This window comes from Lissotriton vulgaris, chromosome 7 (assembly GCF_964263255.1).
Source record: "Lissotriton vulgaris chromosome 7, aLisVul1.2, whole genome shotgun sequence".
Taxonomy (NCBI): Eukaryota; Metazoa; Chordata; class Amphibia; order Caudata; family Salamandridae; genus Lissotriton; species Lissotriton vulgaris.
Window position 1 is genome coordinate 1,165,515,816 of NC_141695.1, and position 16,154 is coordinate 1,165,531,969.

At 45.0% G+C, this 16,154-nt stretch overlaps 1 protein-coding gene across 1 annotated transcript in view; it reads left to right on the forward strand.

Moving 5' to 3' along the window:
• The window catches only part of NDFIP1 (Nedd4 family interacting protein 1), a 266,509-nt gene that overhangs the window by 197,981 nt on the left and 52,374 nt on the right, over positions 1–16,154 (forward strand). Inside the window, exon 7 of the mRNA XM_086931641.1 lies at positions 13,409–13,514. Coding sequence (XP_086787767.1) covers positions 13,409–13,512 — 104 coding nt within the window. The 3' untranslated portion in view covers positions 13,513–13,514. The remainder of the gene's footprint in view (positions 1–13,408; positions 13,515–16,154) is intronic.

The window sequence follows — 16,154 nt, forward strand, 5'->3', positions numbered from 1 at the left end:
ATGATGGGATTCAGGGGGTCATGAGTGCCTTAAAGGCACAGTGTCAGTTTTTTGTTATTTAGCTACAGGTTAGCTTTTCAGTCTGGTTAGACTGTGTGTTTGCAATGCAGCCTGGGAGCTTCCTATGCTTCCAGTGAGTTCTGAGAATTTCTACTGCTTTTTGAGCATTAAAACAATTCCTAAACAAACTTTGGTGGTGTTTTCTCCTGTTTCTAATGCTTATTATTCATGTATGGTGGAAATTCTTCACAGCATATTTCAGCTCTAATGTGATCTGGCTGCTATTGCTTGTTTTTTATATATATATGGTTTATATATATATATGTGTATTTATATGTGGGGCACATATAATATAGTGTTTCCGGGGTCCCGCACGTAGGCGGGAATATTCTAATGCTTATGACTTTGATGAGGATACCCCTGGAAGAGAACTAGGATTACAGGTAAGTAACTAATCCCTCTTACAAAATAAACAAGTATTGACACACCTAACAGGTATGACTTTGACTAGTGGCCTTTCAGCTTTGTCAGTGTTTGTTTTATCATGACTTTTTGTAGATTTAATTGTTGGAAGAGCTGCTAAGACTGCACTAATATAGAAAAAATGACCAAAAGCAAAAATATGTTTTTAATCTCAAAACACACATTGCCATAGTAATCCTTGTAACTAATGGGGGGGGGGGGGGGGGGGAGTACTTTTTGAGAATGTGGTCCTTGTAAGAGAACAAAATGCTATCACTCGACGTGTTATGGTGAGCAAAAGAAAGGTGGATTTAACCCAGATCTTTTTACTGGGGATGAATGTTTTGATTTGTTCTGCATTCCGTCAATCAATTGTGTGTCTTTTGCTTTCTCGCCCTAAGTGCGCCGGGTATGCCCAGACATGGGTCCCGGGCTAACTGTGCCACTGAAATCAAGCTATCCTGGCTGAAGAGGGGTGAAACCCCAAAATCGGTCCTAGGATGCTTGTTTCCGGTCCAGGGAGGACCTGGCTTGGCAGTTCGGGCTGGCTCTGTTCCCAGAAGGCACAGGGTCAAGACTGATTTGCATATGGCCAGGTCTAAACTGGGGTGGCATAGTGAGCAAAAGAATGGTGGATTTAACCCAGATCTTTTGACTGGGGGTGAATATTTTTATTTGTTCTGCATTCCGTCCATCAATTGTGTGTCTTTTGATCACTCAAAGTGAAGCTAGCCAGTGGCAGAGAAGAAGGGTGATAACCTTTCACCCCATACTGTGTGCTGTGGTGTGCGGAAGCAAAAAGTGATAAGTAGAGTGTGCTGACTGAAAGCCCTTACATGTAAGCATGTTATGTATATAATTTTTGTAACATCAAACGTTCTTTGCTAATACAAGAAAACATGAACTAAATATATTTGAAACGAAAGCTGATAAATGAGAAGCTCAGCTTCGATTTTAGGAGGGTATTCTGCCATAGACTAACTTTTGCTGTAGTTGAGAGTTTTACAAAAATGAAATCCCAGTACCTAACTAAATAATATCACCTTTGTGAAAGAGTACACTATTTCTGTGCAATGAAAGCGTTACTTAGGAAGTGTACTAAGTTTCCATTTACCACATGCTGAATGATGTGTGTGTTTTTTTTCCCCCAACCTTGCCTCTTACTTATTTCACTTGCAGTAAAGCATTAACCTTTTCCATTAGCCACTACGTATCTTACACTTGTGCGACAATCAGAAATGCAAACCCGGGCAAATCTAACATAAATATATACCGCAGTATTCAAAAACAAAAATTCATCGATTCCTAATCTTACAGTGTCCATACTGTATAATACAATGGCAGATAAGTGTAGCAGCATGGAATTTCAGTACACCTCATATATATTTAAATTAGCAGCATTGATTATTAAGACAATAGCGATCCTCCCATCACAGTGTACAAATACGTCGGAAAGCAGAAGCCTAGGTTTTTCAATACTTAAAGGGTGTTAAGCCTGCATAAAATCACCAAAACACAACTCCAAAAACTGTCATATCCTTCCAGCTTTATCTCCTGTAGCTTCCATCCAAGTAAGGATCGGGCCTAGATCCTACAAACCAAACTTTTTATTTTCTAGCCCCTTTTCCGATCATACAAAGAAAAATCCATGTTCTAGATTACCAGCAGCCTGGATTTCTACTCTGCAATGGTAGCAGGATCCGGCTTAACCATTGAGATGTAATGCATAACCGGGCAATTGACATAGCCAAAAAAATAAAATTAGCCCCCCTCATCTCCAATTCATTGTTACATGTATCATCTTTAATCCCCAAGATGATCACTATTGGGATTATTTGAAGCTGTGTACCTAAAACTACTTCCAAAACCCTCTGAATCTCCTGTAAAAAAAATATAGAGTTTAGGCCATAGAAAGAACATAGGAAGACTATCAGCCTATGGCGCCCCACACTTATTACATTTCCCTCTGTGACTACATCCCCATTTTGCAACTTTTGCAGGTGTATTGGACCATTGGTCTATGTGATCCTGGTAGCACAGCAAGTCCCCGCCCCCTTTTTTTGTTTTAAAGACAATGATCCTGTTAAGTCCCCATGACATTGGAATTAACACAGTTTGGGCTTGCACGACAGTCGGCATATATTGTTAATTTCTTTAAGAAAGAGTCCATAAAATTACACTGGAATATTATCAGAACCAGTCGCCTTACCAGCTGCGAGAGAGCACTTTGCTTCCGACCGCTCTTCCTGTGTAGATAGCTTCTTCCTTGTTAACCTAATCCATGTCCCCCAAAAACCTCCTACACTCATCCTCCAAAGGGTCTGACACTTTCATATATAGCTGCTCAAAGAATTCCTTAAAATTCTGAAACCATCCAGTGGGACTCAAACACCTACCTTGTCTGATCTTTTATAGCCAGAATATGATTAGCAACTTCCTTCTGTTGAGTTCGTTTGGCCAGTAGCTGTCCTGTGTTTTCATTGAATTCATATCATTCAGACCTATATTGTTGACATTTAGTGGCCAGTTTCTTTGATTAGGAGCACCGAAAGACCAGCGAGCCACCGGCCAAACCTATCCCCATCCTCCATTAGTTTGTGAAGAAGCCAAGATTCAGGAACGCGGACTGGACATTCTGGAGGACAGAATCCCAGTTTTCCATGTAGAGACACATCATTATGTTTGAGGGGCTACCTGTAATTTAACTTGCGAGATAGCCTAAATGTACCTCTTTTGGTAGAAGAGACACCACTTTGATATCAGGATGTAGAGCTTTAGGCCACTGCAACCCCTCAGTGTAAGGACCAGTGACTTTATGCCAGACAAGCAACTTGGTGTGTGCCCTGGAGTTAACAAAGAGCCTGCCTGTCTTGTGGTCATGAGATATTTTCCCTGATGAACTGTAGACGTGCACATTTCCTCTATAGAAGGATAACTGCTTTAGGACCTGACAAACAAGGATTCACTCAACTCCGCCATTGTCGACCCAGTGCTGTTTACCTTGATCTTTTTCAGTGGTGTCTAGTGATTTGCGCTACTAATTTGATAAAGTGAGGATCCTACCCCAGTGTCTTCAGCATTAGTGATGAAGTGCAAGCCTACCATGTTAAAGGTATTTTCAGTGTTGAAAGAAAAAATAGAGATAGTTTGCCTCTTACTAATGTCTGTTTTGTTGATACCTTACTTAATGTTATCACAGATTTTACGGATCTTGATGTATCATCTTTATGGGGGAACCTTTAGTTGGGAAAACTAGATGTGTGGCTAAAATTGCAATTTTTTTGTGTCCTAATTGAGTAGTTTTAGTGGGCAGCAGGGTGCTTTCCGTGTGCAGTATTGACTTAAGTTAGAGTGGCACAAACCCAGTACACTTTCAGTTAAAATTGCATCAGATACCAGACAAAAAGGGGGGGATAGCAGTCCTCTAATATAGATATGAAATGTATCTAATTACCCCAGTATTGGAACTTTCATAGATTCCCATGCTTTGTATCATTCCCCGTCGTCGGAATGGGAGTCTCGGTAACAAAAATACCATAGCTGTAGGTACAAAAGTCAATGGAAAAAGGCCTAGGCCTCATTCCCTTTTGTAGCATATCACCCTCTTTGTGTAAAAGAAACCAACATTTTGGCATCAGCCAATCAGAAGTGCCTCACCACTTAGAACCTTCCTGAAGGAACCTCAGAGCCTCAGATTTTCTACTGCACGTTGTGCTTAGGGAGTCTCCTTTGAGCTCTGCTCAACTTCTACTCTTATAAGGTTTTACTTCAGAATTTTCTTCAGAATCTTTCAGATTCACTTCAGGATTGTAGCCGTCTTCCAGGATGTCGGATATTGTGAAGAAAAAAGCCCTTTTCAAGCCTTGTTCCTCCTGTGGCAAGAAGAGGCTTTTTGTGGAGGATAAGCATAAGGACTGCATATATTGCCTCTATCCTGACCACCAGGCTGCTGACTGTAAGATCTGTCGCACCTTTTCAGCCAAAACCCTCCGGGACCGTGAGGGTAGGCTCTTGACATGGCTTCAAAAGCTAAAATCCAGGAAGGATACTGTCTCAAGTGACAGTGAGGAGGCAGCGTCGATGGCTTCTACGACAAGGTCAGTGAAGAGGGGTAGGGGTTCCCCTTCATCTTCTTTGGAACGATCTTCAAAGGCCTCAAAAAAGACCCCCAGTGAGTCTGAGAGCCAAGGTCCCAGCAAATCTCCTCACAAGAGTGTAAAGGAGAGGGAAGGACCAACTACGTCTACAGGTGAGAAGACTGCCACAGCCTTCAAAACACCTTCATCCCAGTCTTCTGAGAGGAGTTCTAAGTCCTCGACGACGAAGACGTCGACGGCGGAGGTTCCGTCGACGAAAACGCCTAAATCAGGTTTGTTGTCGTCGACAACACCATCGACAGGAAAGCCACCGTCGACGGCCGAGTCCTCACCGTCGACGAAGAAACTGAAGAAGCCGACGACGAAGGGGTCGTCTACGAAGGAGTCTACGTCGAAGGTCCCGTTGACGGCGAAGGTCCCGTTGACGGCGAAGGTCCCGTCGACGACGATAACTACTATGGTGTCGACTTTAATGGTGCCAACGTCCATGATGACGACGATGTCAACGACTACGGTCTCGTCGACGAGGGCGTCGACGACTTCTACTGTGACTATGACAACAGCTGGTGTGTCGACAGTTTCATCGTCGACGACAACGCCAATCTCGACGACGCAAATACAACCGTCGACGACGGAACCAACAATATTATCCATAGAAAAGAGGATCACCATTTCTGTGACAAGGATCACGCCAGAAATGGCGTCTCCAAGGAATGTAGCTCCTCTGTTGCCGACCATGCTCCTTCAGGAGGGAGAGTCAGAGGAGGATGAACAAGAGGCTTACAGCTATGCCAATAGTCCCTCCCAGCTGTTTGTCAAGTGCCAGGAAACAGTTCCAGCATCTTTCCTTCAGGATCTGCATAAGATGCTGCAAGACTATAAATCTAAGGCGAATAGGCCTTTTCCAGTTTCGTCAAAGTCTACTACGCCCGCAAGGGCTCCGGCTTCATTTGAGACGCCTACTTCTCCGGCTCCAGCTTCCCCTCAGCCTCAAACGTCCTTTCAGCAGGACTCCTCGGGACGGCAAGAGGGCCATAATGATGATGATGATTCCTCGGATGACGACCAGCAGACTGATCATATCTCTAATCCTGATACGGAATATGATGAATATGTCATTGACAATCCCTCATCTCCAGTTCCGGACCCGGCGGACTCCCCGCCAGCGGACATTGGGGGTTTCCATCAGCTGATGGAGAGAGCTGCTGCACGATTTAAATTGGCCATGCCCAAAGTCACTACAGATTGTTTCTTATGATTTTAAGGAACCCTTTCGGAAAACTACTAGGTCCATTCCTATTGTGGAACACTTATGGAAAGAAGGTAAGGCTATGAAACACCCAGCGACGGTGGTCCCGGTGCTACCGCGTCTAGATAAAAAATACAAGGCGACCGATGATGCACCTGCGGCCTTAACAGGTCACCCAAGGCCAGACTCTGTGATCTCGCAGGCGGCGCAGAGAAAATCCCGCAACCCTTCTGCCCCACTGACAACTCCTCTGGACAAGGAAGGACGGAGGTTGGATAACGTGGGAAAGAGATTCTCATCTATGGCAAGTTTGCTGGTGAGAGCGGCTAATGCCCTAGCGATCCTGGGTAGGTACGACCGCCAGCTCTGGTGCGATGTGGCCCCGTACCTTGACCACCTGCCTCCGAAATCTACGTCTGAGGCAAAGAAAATTTTACAGGAGGGAGAGGCGACGTCAATGGAAATTATCGACTGTGCAATGGATATTGCCACAACGGCATTCCGTTCCTTGGCTGGAGCGGCAGTACTTCGTCTCCAAGGATGGCTTAAGGCTACTTGGTGTCGGCCTGAAATCCAGAACAAGGTCTTGGATCTCCCCTTTGATGGAGAAGCTTTGTTCGGTAAACTCATTGACGAGACCCTGCAGACATAAAAAAGGACACAGAGACTGCCAGGTCCTTGGGAACCCTTCAATTCAGAAAGTCTCTTTTCAAGGGATCCAGAGGCAGGGGTGGTAATTACAGAGGATCCTTCCAACAGCAACGCTATTCCACCACGGGCTCAGGTTCCCAACAATACCACCAGCCTTATCAACAGCAGCAGGGCCAGTCTACCAACTACTCCAGGCCTTACAATAAAGGAAAACAAGCTGGACGAGGACGGGATTCGTCCAAGCTCCAATAGTGGCCTCCTTGCTCTTCCTACTGGACCCTCCTTCAGGAAATCATCAGTTGGAGGCAGGGTCAACAAATACCTTTACAACTGGTCCAGGATAACATCGTACCGTTTGGTGCTCAACATCATTCGGAAAGGGCATACCTTGGAATTCGCGCAAGTCCCTCCACCCAAAGCCCCGGCAGCCACTCCATCGAAACACCAGCGTCTCCTTCGGCTCGAAGTTCAACAGATGCTCCGCAAGGGAGCGATAGAGCCAGTTCCCTCAAACCAAAGGGGTCAAGGATTCTATTCCAGGTTCTTCCTGGTGAGGAAAACGCTAGAGAAGTGGCGCCCCATTTTAGATCTCAGGGAGCTAAACACCTATCTCATCTCCCTGTCCTTCCGGATGGTGTCTCTCCAGGACATCTTGAAGCTTATCAGCCCGGGGGATTTCATGGCCACGCTCTATCTCGAGGATGCCTATTTCCACATTCCAGTTCACCCAGTGCACAGAAGGTTTCTGCGCTTCACAGTAGCCAAGAGCCATTACCAGTTCAGGGTTTTACCCTTTGGACTCCGCTCAGCCCCAAGGATTTTCACAAAGGTGCTGGCGCCAGTAGCAGCTTTCCTGCGAAAAAATAATTTTCAGATCTTCCCCTATCTGGACGACTGGTTACTGAAAGCTCCGTCCAGAGAAGCAGCGCTGAAGGCTGTTCAGGCTTGTACCAGTTTATTTCAGAACTTGGGACTCACTCTGAACAACGAGAAGTCTGTCCTGGTCCCGTCCAGAAGAGCTCGTTTCCTAGGGGCGATCTTGGATTCGAAGCTCTCAAGAGCCTAACCTACTCCGGAAAGGAGGCAGAAATTACAAACCATGGCCCAAGACTTACAAACAAAAAAAGTGTCTTTCAGTACGCCGCTACAAGTCTCTACTGGGAGTGATCTCGTCGTGCATCCCACTAATTCCCCATTGCCGACTAAGGATGCGTCCTTTGCAGGATCAACCAGACAATCAGTGGCAACAGGTCCACGGTTCATTCGAGGACAGAGTGACAATCACTCCAGAGATGAAGGAAGCGGCCTTATGGTGGACAGATCAAGACAACGTGTCCCAAGGTCTATCCTTCGCAAACGACCCGTCTCCACAAGTGGTAACAACGGACGCGTCATTGGAGGGTTGGGGAGCGGTGATGCAGGACCTACATGTCAGCGGTCACTGGTCACCCCAGGAGAAACACCTCCACATCAATCTGTTGGAACTCAGGGTGATACGATTGGCTCTACAAGCTTTTCTCCCTCGCCTGGAAGGTTCACAAGTGCTGATCAGGACGGACAACACCACGGCCATGCACTATGTTAACAAGGAGGGAGGAACCAAATCGCGCCCATTGTCGCAAGAAGCTCAGCAGATCTGGGAATGGGCAATCCTTCACAGGATGTCACTAAAAGCAGAACACTTGCCGGGCGTCCTAAACGAAAACGCCGACAGACTGAGCAGGTCATCCTCGATCAGCCACGAATAGGAGTTGAATCAGAGAGTCTTAGAGCAGGTCTTCAGCCTGTGGGGCAAGCCGGACATCGATCTTTTTGCCACTCCGACCAACAAGAAATGCCGGTCTTACGCAAGCAGGCTTCCCCATCAACATTCACTGGGAAATGCGCTTTCGATAGCTTGGTCGAAGACATTTGTCTACGCTTTTCCCCCATTACTCTGATACCACGACTGATCAGGAAAATCAAGGTGGAGCGGTGCAGGATGATCCTGATAGCCCCGGCTTGGCCGAGGCAGTTCTGGTTCACGGAGCTCCATCTGTTGTCGATAGCTCCTCCCTTGCCTTTGAGGCTTCTGCTGGATCTTCTCACGATGTCCGACGGACAAATTTGGCACCCAGATCCACAGTCGTTACACCTGACTGCATGGCTCCTGAGCAGCGAGAGTTTATGAACCTGCCCTTGTCAAAGGAAATTAAGGAAGTTCTGTCTCAAGCAAGGGCTCCTTCAACGAACAGGACTTACCGCCTTAAGTGGAAAAGATTCTGTTTTTGGTGTAGGACACAAAGCATTGATCCTTTCAATTCCAAACCTCATCAGATCCTTCCTTACTTGCTGTCCTTGGCCAAGTCGGGACTAGCTCATTCATCAATTAAGGTCCATTTGGCTGCTTTGTCACGGTTCACAAGGACAGGAACCGGTCCTTCCTTGTGGTCTTCCAGGATAATCAAACAATTTCTTAAGGGCTTGTTCAGGGTCTATCCACTGGTGAGATTGCCCCCTCCTACATGGCATTTGAATTTGGTCCTTTCTCAAGTCATGAAGGGTCCATTTGAACCAGTCCATCGTTCTGACATAAGATATCTTTCGTGGAAACAGGCTCCCCTTCTTGCTCTCACGTCGGCTCGGCGTGTTGGAGAACTACAGGCTTTGACCATCCAAGATCCTTTCCTTCAATTCAAGAGAAACACTGTGATCATGAGGACTAATCCTAGGTTCATGCCAAAGGTTCCCTCGGATTTCCACTTGAATGAACCGGTCATTCTAAAGGCGTACTTCCCTCAACCTTCTGCGCGCCAGCAGAAAAAGCATTGCATTCGTTGGATGTTCAACGGTGCTTGAAATTCTATTTGGAACGGACTAAAGATTTTCGAAAATCTTCTCAACTATTTGTAGCCTTCGGGGGTCCTAGAAAGGGCCTTCCGCTCTCCAAACAGGGTGTTTCGAGATGGATCACGAGTGCCATTCTACATTGTCACAAGGCTGCAGGGAAACCTCTGACTGGGAAGATCCGAGCACATTCCACAAGATCTGTGGCTTCTTCAACAGCCCTCTTCGCGGGAGTGCAGATTAAGGATATTTGCAGAGCTGCTACCTGGAGCAGCGTTCACACCTTTACCAAGCATTACTGCTTGGAATCTCTACAACAAGATGATGCAGCAGTAGGACAGGCTGTCCTGAGGAACCTCTTCCACTAAGGGTGAGTTTTCCTTTCTATCCCACCTTCCGTCTTTCACAATTTGTATCTTATGTCATGTTGCCTATTGCTATAATTTATGATGCAAAATGTGATTATCTTGCCAACTGCTTGCTATTCTGATACAAAGCATGGGAATCTATGAAAGTTCCAATACTGGGGTAAGAAAACAAGTTATTTACCTGTAACTTTAGTTCCCCAGTATTGGTAACTTTCATAGATTCCCATGCGCCCACCCACCTTCCCGAGGAAAGCTCAGCCTACTACAGATAGGGTGTCTAGGTACACAACGGCTACGAAAATCTGAGGCTCTGAGGTTCCTTCAGGAAGGTTCTAAGTGGTGAGGCACTTCTGATTGGCTGATGCCAAAATGTTGGTCTCTTTTACACAAAGAGGGTGATATGCTACAAAAGGGAATGAGGCCTAGGCTTTTTTCCATTGTCTTTTGTACCTACAGCTATGGTATTTTTGTTACCGAGACTCCCATTCCGACGACGGGGAATGATACAAAGCATGGGAATCTATGAAAGTTACCAATACTGGGGAACTAAAGTTACAGGTAAGTAACTTGTTTTCTTCTTGCAAGTGCTATGTGATCAATTAGAACACACGCAAAGGTTTCTAGGCCAAGACCATATCCTCTCCAGTGAAGATTCTCATAGAGGGTGCACCAATTTGCTCTGAGGGTTTTTAAACGACAATCTAAAACACGTAAAGGATCCTTGAGTTTCGCAGTCTAGCCCAAGGTACCAGTATACCTGCGTGCCAAGGACTTCATATGTTGCACAGCATTGGCTGCAAAACACTTGGTGATGCTGAAGATGAACAGCTTTAGATCTAATTTAACAATAATCAAGTTACTTTGATTTTAAAAACCTACATACTTGTTTTAACTGCGAGAAATATTTTGTTTACTTGACTTAAATCAAATCTCATCTTAACGAATGAACCATACAAGACTTCAAGTAAGGAAGGTTATGTTATTATTTCTTTATAGCTTTAAAAACAAGGACCTGTATCATATGTTTAGGGGATCTTCTTAGTCTGAAGTACCAAGCTAAGCTTTCTCTATTCCGATTTGTGGATCTTGCTTCCTGGCAACATTCCGCAGAATGCACATTGTATTTAAGGGATTACTGTGACTGTCCCAATTTGCTCCCTATGGGCGGCAGTTGAAAGGCTTCGATTGATCACCTAAGTACTAGCTGAGGCTGTGTCCCGCCACACTGCCATGCTCTTAGTTCTTGACTCCTTTCCCTTTTAAGAACTGGTAAAGCCAAAATTTCAGTTTCTTTCTACTTCTACTGCATTATTGGTTTTCTCCACTTTAGCATTGAACCGTTTTAGTCTCTTCTGCGTAGTGGTGGAAAGTTACTTTTTCCTCTTTCACTTACTTCACTTTTAGTTCTAGTAATTCCATGAAGCTCTCCATTTCAGGACCTCAGATTCCACTTGAGCACCTCTGTAGAACTACTCTAGCTGGGTCTCTAAGCCCGTTACTTAAGCCTCTATACTTTATGATGTATTTTGTAGTTGTTTGAAGGTGGTCATTTGAGAGGTCAGATCAATCTCCTTTTCCCCAAAAACCTGTTCCTTCCCTTACCCTCACACTCTAAGTGAAAAGTCATTTTGGGAGATTCTGTTTGTTTTCCTTCAGCTGTATCTGTTTTTCAACCTGGTGTTCGGTGCAGAAGGCTCTAGCCTCTGTAAAAACATGGATCAGTCTCCCCTTTGGGTATGTTATTGTCAAGATGGGAGAATGTTCTTCTCTTCTGCTCTTGATGCCTTCTCTCTCGACTCAGGGCAACCTGTCAACATTAAATGTATGTAATGTAGTCACGTTAAATGTATGCAATATAAAGTGGATTTCTAGCATGCTGCGTGTCACTCGTGAGGTTATCCAGGCACTGAGTAGAGGAGAGTAGGCATGTGGTGAGGCTGGGCCTAAGTACAGACAGTCTTGATGGTCCCGCAAGAAGACCAACTACTTCAGCTTCTTGCGGAATTCAAGTAGTAAGAAGAAGGCCCTGATATGGGGTCTTTTTCACCCAAATAATTTAGTAAACAAGGGAAATAAATAAGAATAAGTAGAACTATAATTAACTAGCAGCCCGCCCCAGCATTGCCTGGGGCAGAAGGGGGCTGGGGGCAGCATTTCAGGCTTTCGTGCACTCCCGCCCCGGCCCCCGCCCACCACGACATTGTCTGTGTCCCGGACAATGTCGTGGCGGGCGGGGGCCGGGGCGGGAGTGCATGCAAGCCTGAAATGCTTCCCACAGAGCCTGAGCCTTACCTCAGCCGCATTTGTTCAGGGCCAACCTCCCGCACCGGCTCCCTCCTGCCCCGACATTTCCCGTGTCCCAGAGCCTTACCTAACCGCCGCTCCTCCGCGCGCTCCTCACTTCATCGCCGCTCCCCTCGTCATGACGCACCTGATATGCCGCTTCGCCCCGCGCTCCTCACTTCACCGCCGCTCCTTCTCGTCATCACGTACGTTGCGGCCAGCGCTACGTCGCAGCGTCGCGGCTGGCGCTACTTTCAGGGCACTACTTTTTTTTTTTTAAGTTATATTTTTAAATGTACATTTTTTTTAAATTTTTCTATAGCCTATGTCCATCTGCACACCCTGAGGAATACAACAATGTATTGGGTGTGTGGATTGGCGCTGTGGTTCCCGAGTTTACCTTGCCAAAAGGTTTGTGTTCTCTTTATAATAGTAGTATAGATAACTTATTTTTGCATCTACATAGTGTAGTAATCCATACCTGGCAATATTCATTACAATTGGAGGAAGCGGAGCAGAAATAATGATTTCTGTGCAGTACAAAATATATGGCCCCCCAAGGCATACTTGCCCTCTTTATTTGGTAAATATATTGAATTTTTTCTTTAACAGAGCAACTAATAAGCAATTTTGCATTGTGTAATTAAAACGTGCGATCCAGTTAAGTTGCATCTCAAACGAAAAAGCAGTATTACTTTGTTGGTCACTGTAACCCCTCACCTTTGTGTTTTACCACCGCCAGAGCAGTTTGGGAGTTGGAATGCAGGGAGGGTTGCTGAATTTCTTTGATAAGTGTGTCTCTCATACCATGCTAATGTGAGGAGGCGTCACCGTGGTTTGGATTTTAAGCCTATGGTGCACCAGTAGTATTATCGGCTCAGTTCACCAGAGATTCTTTACTGCAAGTAGATCAACACGAGGCTCTAAATAATCGGGAGTCGGAAAGTTTTCTAAAAAATTAGGAAAGTGTGGTTGGGACCTAAGCCAGTTCCCCTATTTGGTTTAAACAACCTGGCCCTAGACACGTTTATCAGCTTGGAAATGATAGCTTGGACCAGAGCCCCGAAACAATGCAGCCATTCCAGAGCTCACCTCCGCTCCACTCCATTGTACAATGAATTTTAAATAAGGGAGGAAAATAATGTTCATTGTGCAGTGGCTTGGGAGCAGAATAGCTGAAGGAAAAACGTGTATCTTTTTATGTGAATTGTCAGACCGTTGCAAAAATTCAATGAAGTGAATGCAGGACTGCAAGTCGGCTGCTATAATTTAGCATTTATTTAGAATGAGGTTAACATGTTTTCATGAAAGCAAGAAATAGAATATGTTGATTAACTACAGCAGGAATTGTGTTAATGAGACATGACTGTATTTTATGATATAAGGTCCAGGTTATATATCTTCTCTTAGTGGGAATGTATGGGATGGTCACTTACTCTCACGCTAAGAATATATTGATTTTTCTTTTTTAGGTTTTCTACTCTTCCTCAGAGGATTCATCAACTATGCAAAAGTCCGTAAGATGCCAGATACATTTTCAACTCTCCCCAGGACCAGGGTCCTTTTTATCTACTGAAGGTATAAAATGTGCCTTACGGCGGCAAATCACCTCACTATTCTCCAATTATGTTTTCTAAAACAAAGATTGTATTCCTAAAGCATTGCTCATTATACTTTCCTAAAAAGTACTCTGTACTACCATCACAGAAGTATCCAAGTTAAGTTGAAAATGTTTTAGAACCCTTGCATATTACAGTGAAGGACAAATAACCAGTCATGAATAGGGAAGTGGCATATGGTTGTTGGGAGTGGTGGTATATGGAGATTGAAGTGATTATGCTGTTCCTGTAACCTGGCTGGTGCCTAATACAATTAGAAGCTGCTGTACATCTTTAAGAAAACTTAAATGAGGAAATGTACATACTAGCTCTTTAAATCTCCTCTTTACCTGCCCTTAAACACCACCTGACTTTTTAGTTCTGTCTGAGATAACTGAAGCCTCTGGCTGGCCTTACTTACCTTTATTTTGCTTTCCGAGGTTTTATTTCCCTGTGATGCTGGAATATTGTTTCAACTTCCTTATTGGTATTGTTTATTCAGTGTATGCTTAATTGTTCATTTATTGATCGCTATTATTTGTTTGACAAGTTGCAGGATCTTTCTCAGTTGTTCAGGAAACCTACATGTCCTTATTTACTTTTTAAACAATTCTTTTTTGTTGATTTAAAAAAATGTAAGGTACCAAGTACAATTGTAGTAAGCATACACCTCTATACAAATAAACTACCAAAACTATATCAGACGTACATCATCAAAAGAAAGCGTAATGAATCTGCGAAGTGATTTGCAATGGTTTTAAACTTAACATGAACACTCCTATTGAAGGAAAAAGGAAAGGCAGTTGCCCTGCTAGTATAAAAAGTATGAAATGTTATGGCAGCAAAGATTGTTCTACATGTGAATGTGATTGTCGGGGTGTCATAAACCACCTGGTTAGTTTAGCCAGTTCGTATAGTTGACCTTTCTCTTTTTTATTGTTGATAGTTGATGTGTGCAAGATGATGGTGATCTAGTTTCCAAGAACATTATATTCTTCATGGTCTGGTGCTTGCTCCTTGTTATTACCTTATCCTGAGATTGAAAAGACACTTTGTCAAGTTAAAAAAGTTGCAACTTTTCTATCACTCAGCCCTTAAAGTTCGTAGCTCTACAAAAATCCCTTAGGAGGGATTTTGGTTACTACTGCATATTGATTTGAAGGTTTAATCAAATCCTCAAATGGATGTGTACTCTAGGGAACAGGGTAGTCGCTCATCAAAATAGCTAATTTTGTGTATGTTGTCTGCAGCCTGGATACTTTCAGCACTGAAAAAGACAGTGATTGAGTATTTAGCAAGAGAAATAGTATGGCGGTCTTGTAGTAGGATTTGTTGTGTTCTCGACGTCACGAAATGTCCAGATCAGCAGTTTCAGCGCCGAAAGACCTCTTTGAGGCAGGCACGAAGATCCGGAACCAGAGACAGGAGATGAACAGGCTTGCTTCTCCGAAGCAGATGATTCGGACTCAGAAGACCAAAAGATTACCCCAGGTCAACAGAGCGTGAGTACCGACGTTGACGCCCCTACCCCGAAAACACAAAAGGCTCCCGTAACACTTTCACCTTCGGGTCTGGGTAGACACCGAGAGAAGACTTCAGAAGCTCTACCTCAAGGCCCGGCTCCGAAGCCCACAAAGCTTTCAGGCTGCTCGAGATCGAGCCAGCCACACCACGGTGCAGAAAACCCATCTTCGGCACAGAAACATAAAACCACGGTCCCGTGGACCCCAGAATCTTTGGCACCTTAAGTGAAACCAAAAGTAGGAAGACTCTTCGCCACCACCCTAGGTCAAACAATGGCTATATGCAAATCAGCCTTGACCCTGTGCCTCATGGGAACAGTCCAGCCCGAACTACCAAGCCATGTCTTTCCTATCTGACCTAGGGTGGTGTGGAGTGCAAAAAAACGATCATCAACTGTGTTTTTGGCAATTTTCACCCCGAGTGGGCTGGGTATGCTTAGACATGAGTCCCAGGCTCTCCACATCACTGGAGTCAAGCTATCCAGGCTGAAGAAGGCTGATAGCCAGAAACCGGTCCTTGGATGCTTGATTCCGGACTAGGAAAGACATGGCTTGGTAGTTCGGGTTGGACTGTTCCCATGAGGCACAGGGTCAAGGCTGATTTGCATACAGCCATTGTCTGACCTAGGGTGGTGTGGAGTGCAAAAAAACGATGGATTTAGGCCCAGATCTTTGTACTGGGGTGAATGTAAGACAGTGTTCTACATTCGGTCCATCAACTGTGTTTTTTGCAATTTTCACCCCGAGTGGGCTGGGTTTGCTCAGATGTGAGTCTCAGGCTCTCCACATCACTGGAGTCAAGCTATCCAGGCTGAAGAAGGCTGATAGCCAGAAACCGGTCCTTGGATGCTTGATTCCGGTCTTGGAAAGACATGGCTTGGTAGTTCGGGCTGGACTGTTCCCATGAGGCACAGGGTCAAGGCTGATTTGCTTATAGCCATTGTCTGACCTAGGGTGGTGTGGAGTGCAAAAAAACGATGGATTTAGGCCCAGATCTTTGTACTGGGGTGAATGTAAGACATTGTTCCGCATTCTGTCCATCAACTGTGTTTTTTGCAATTTTCCCCCCCCGAGTGGGCTGGGTATGCTCAGACGTG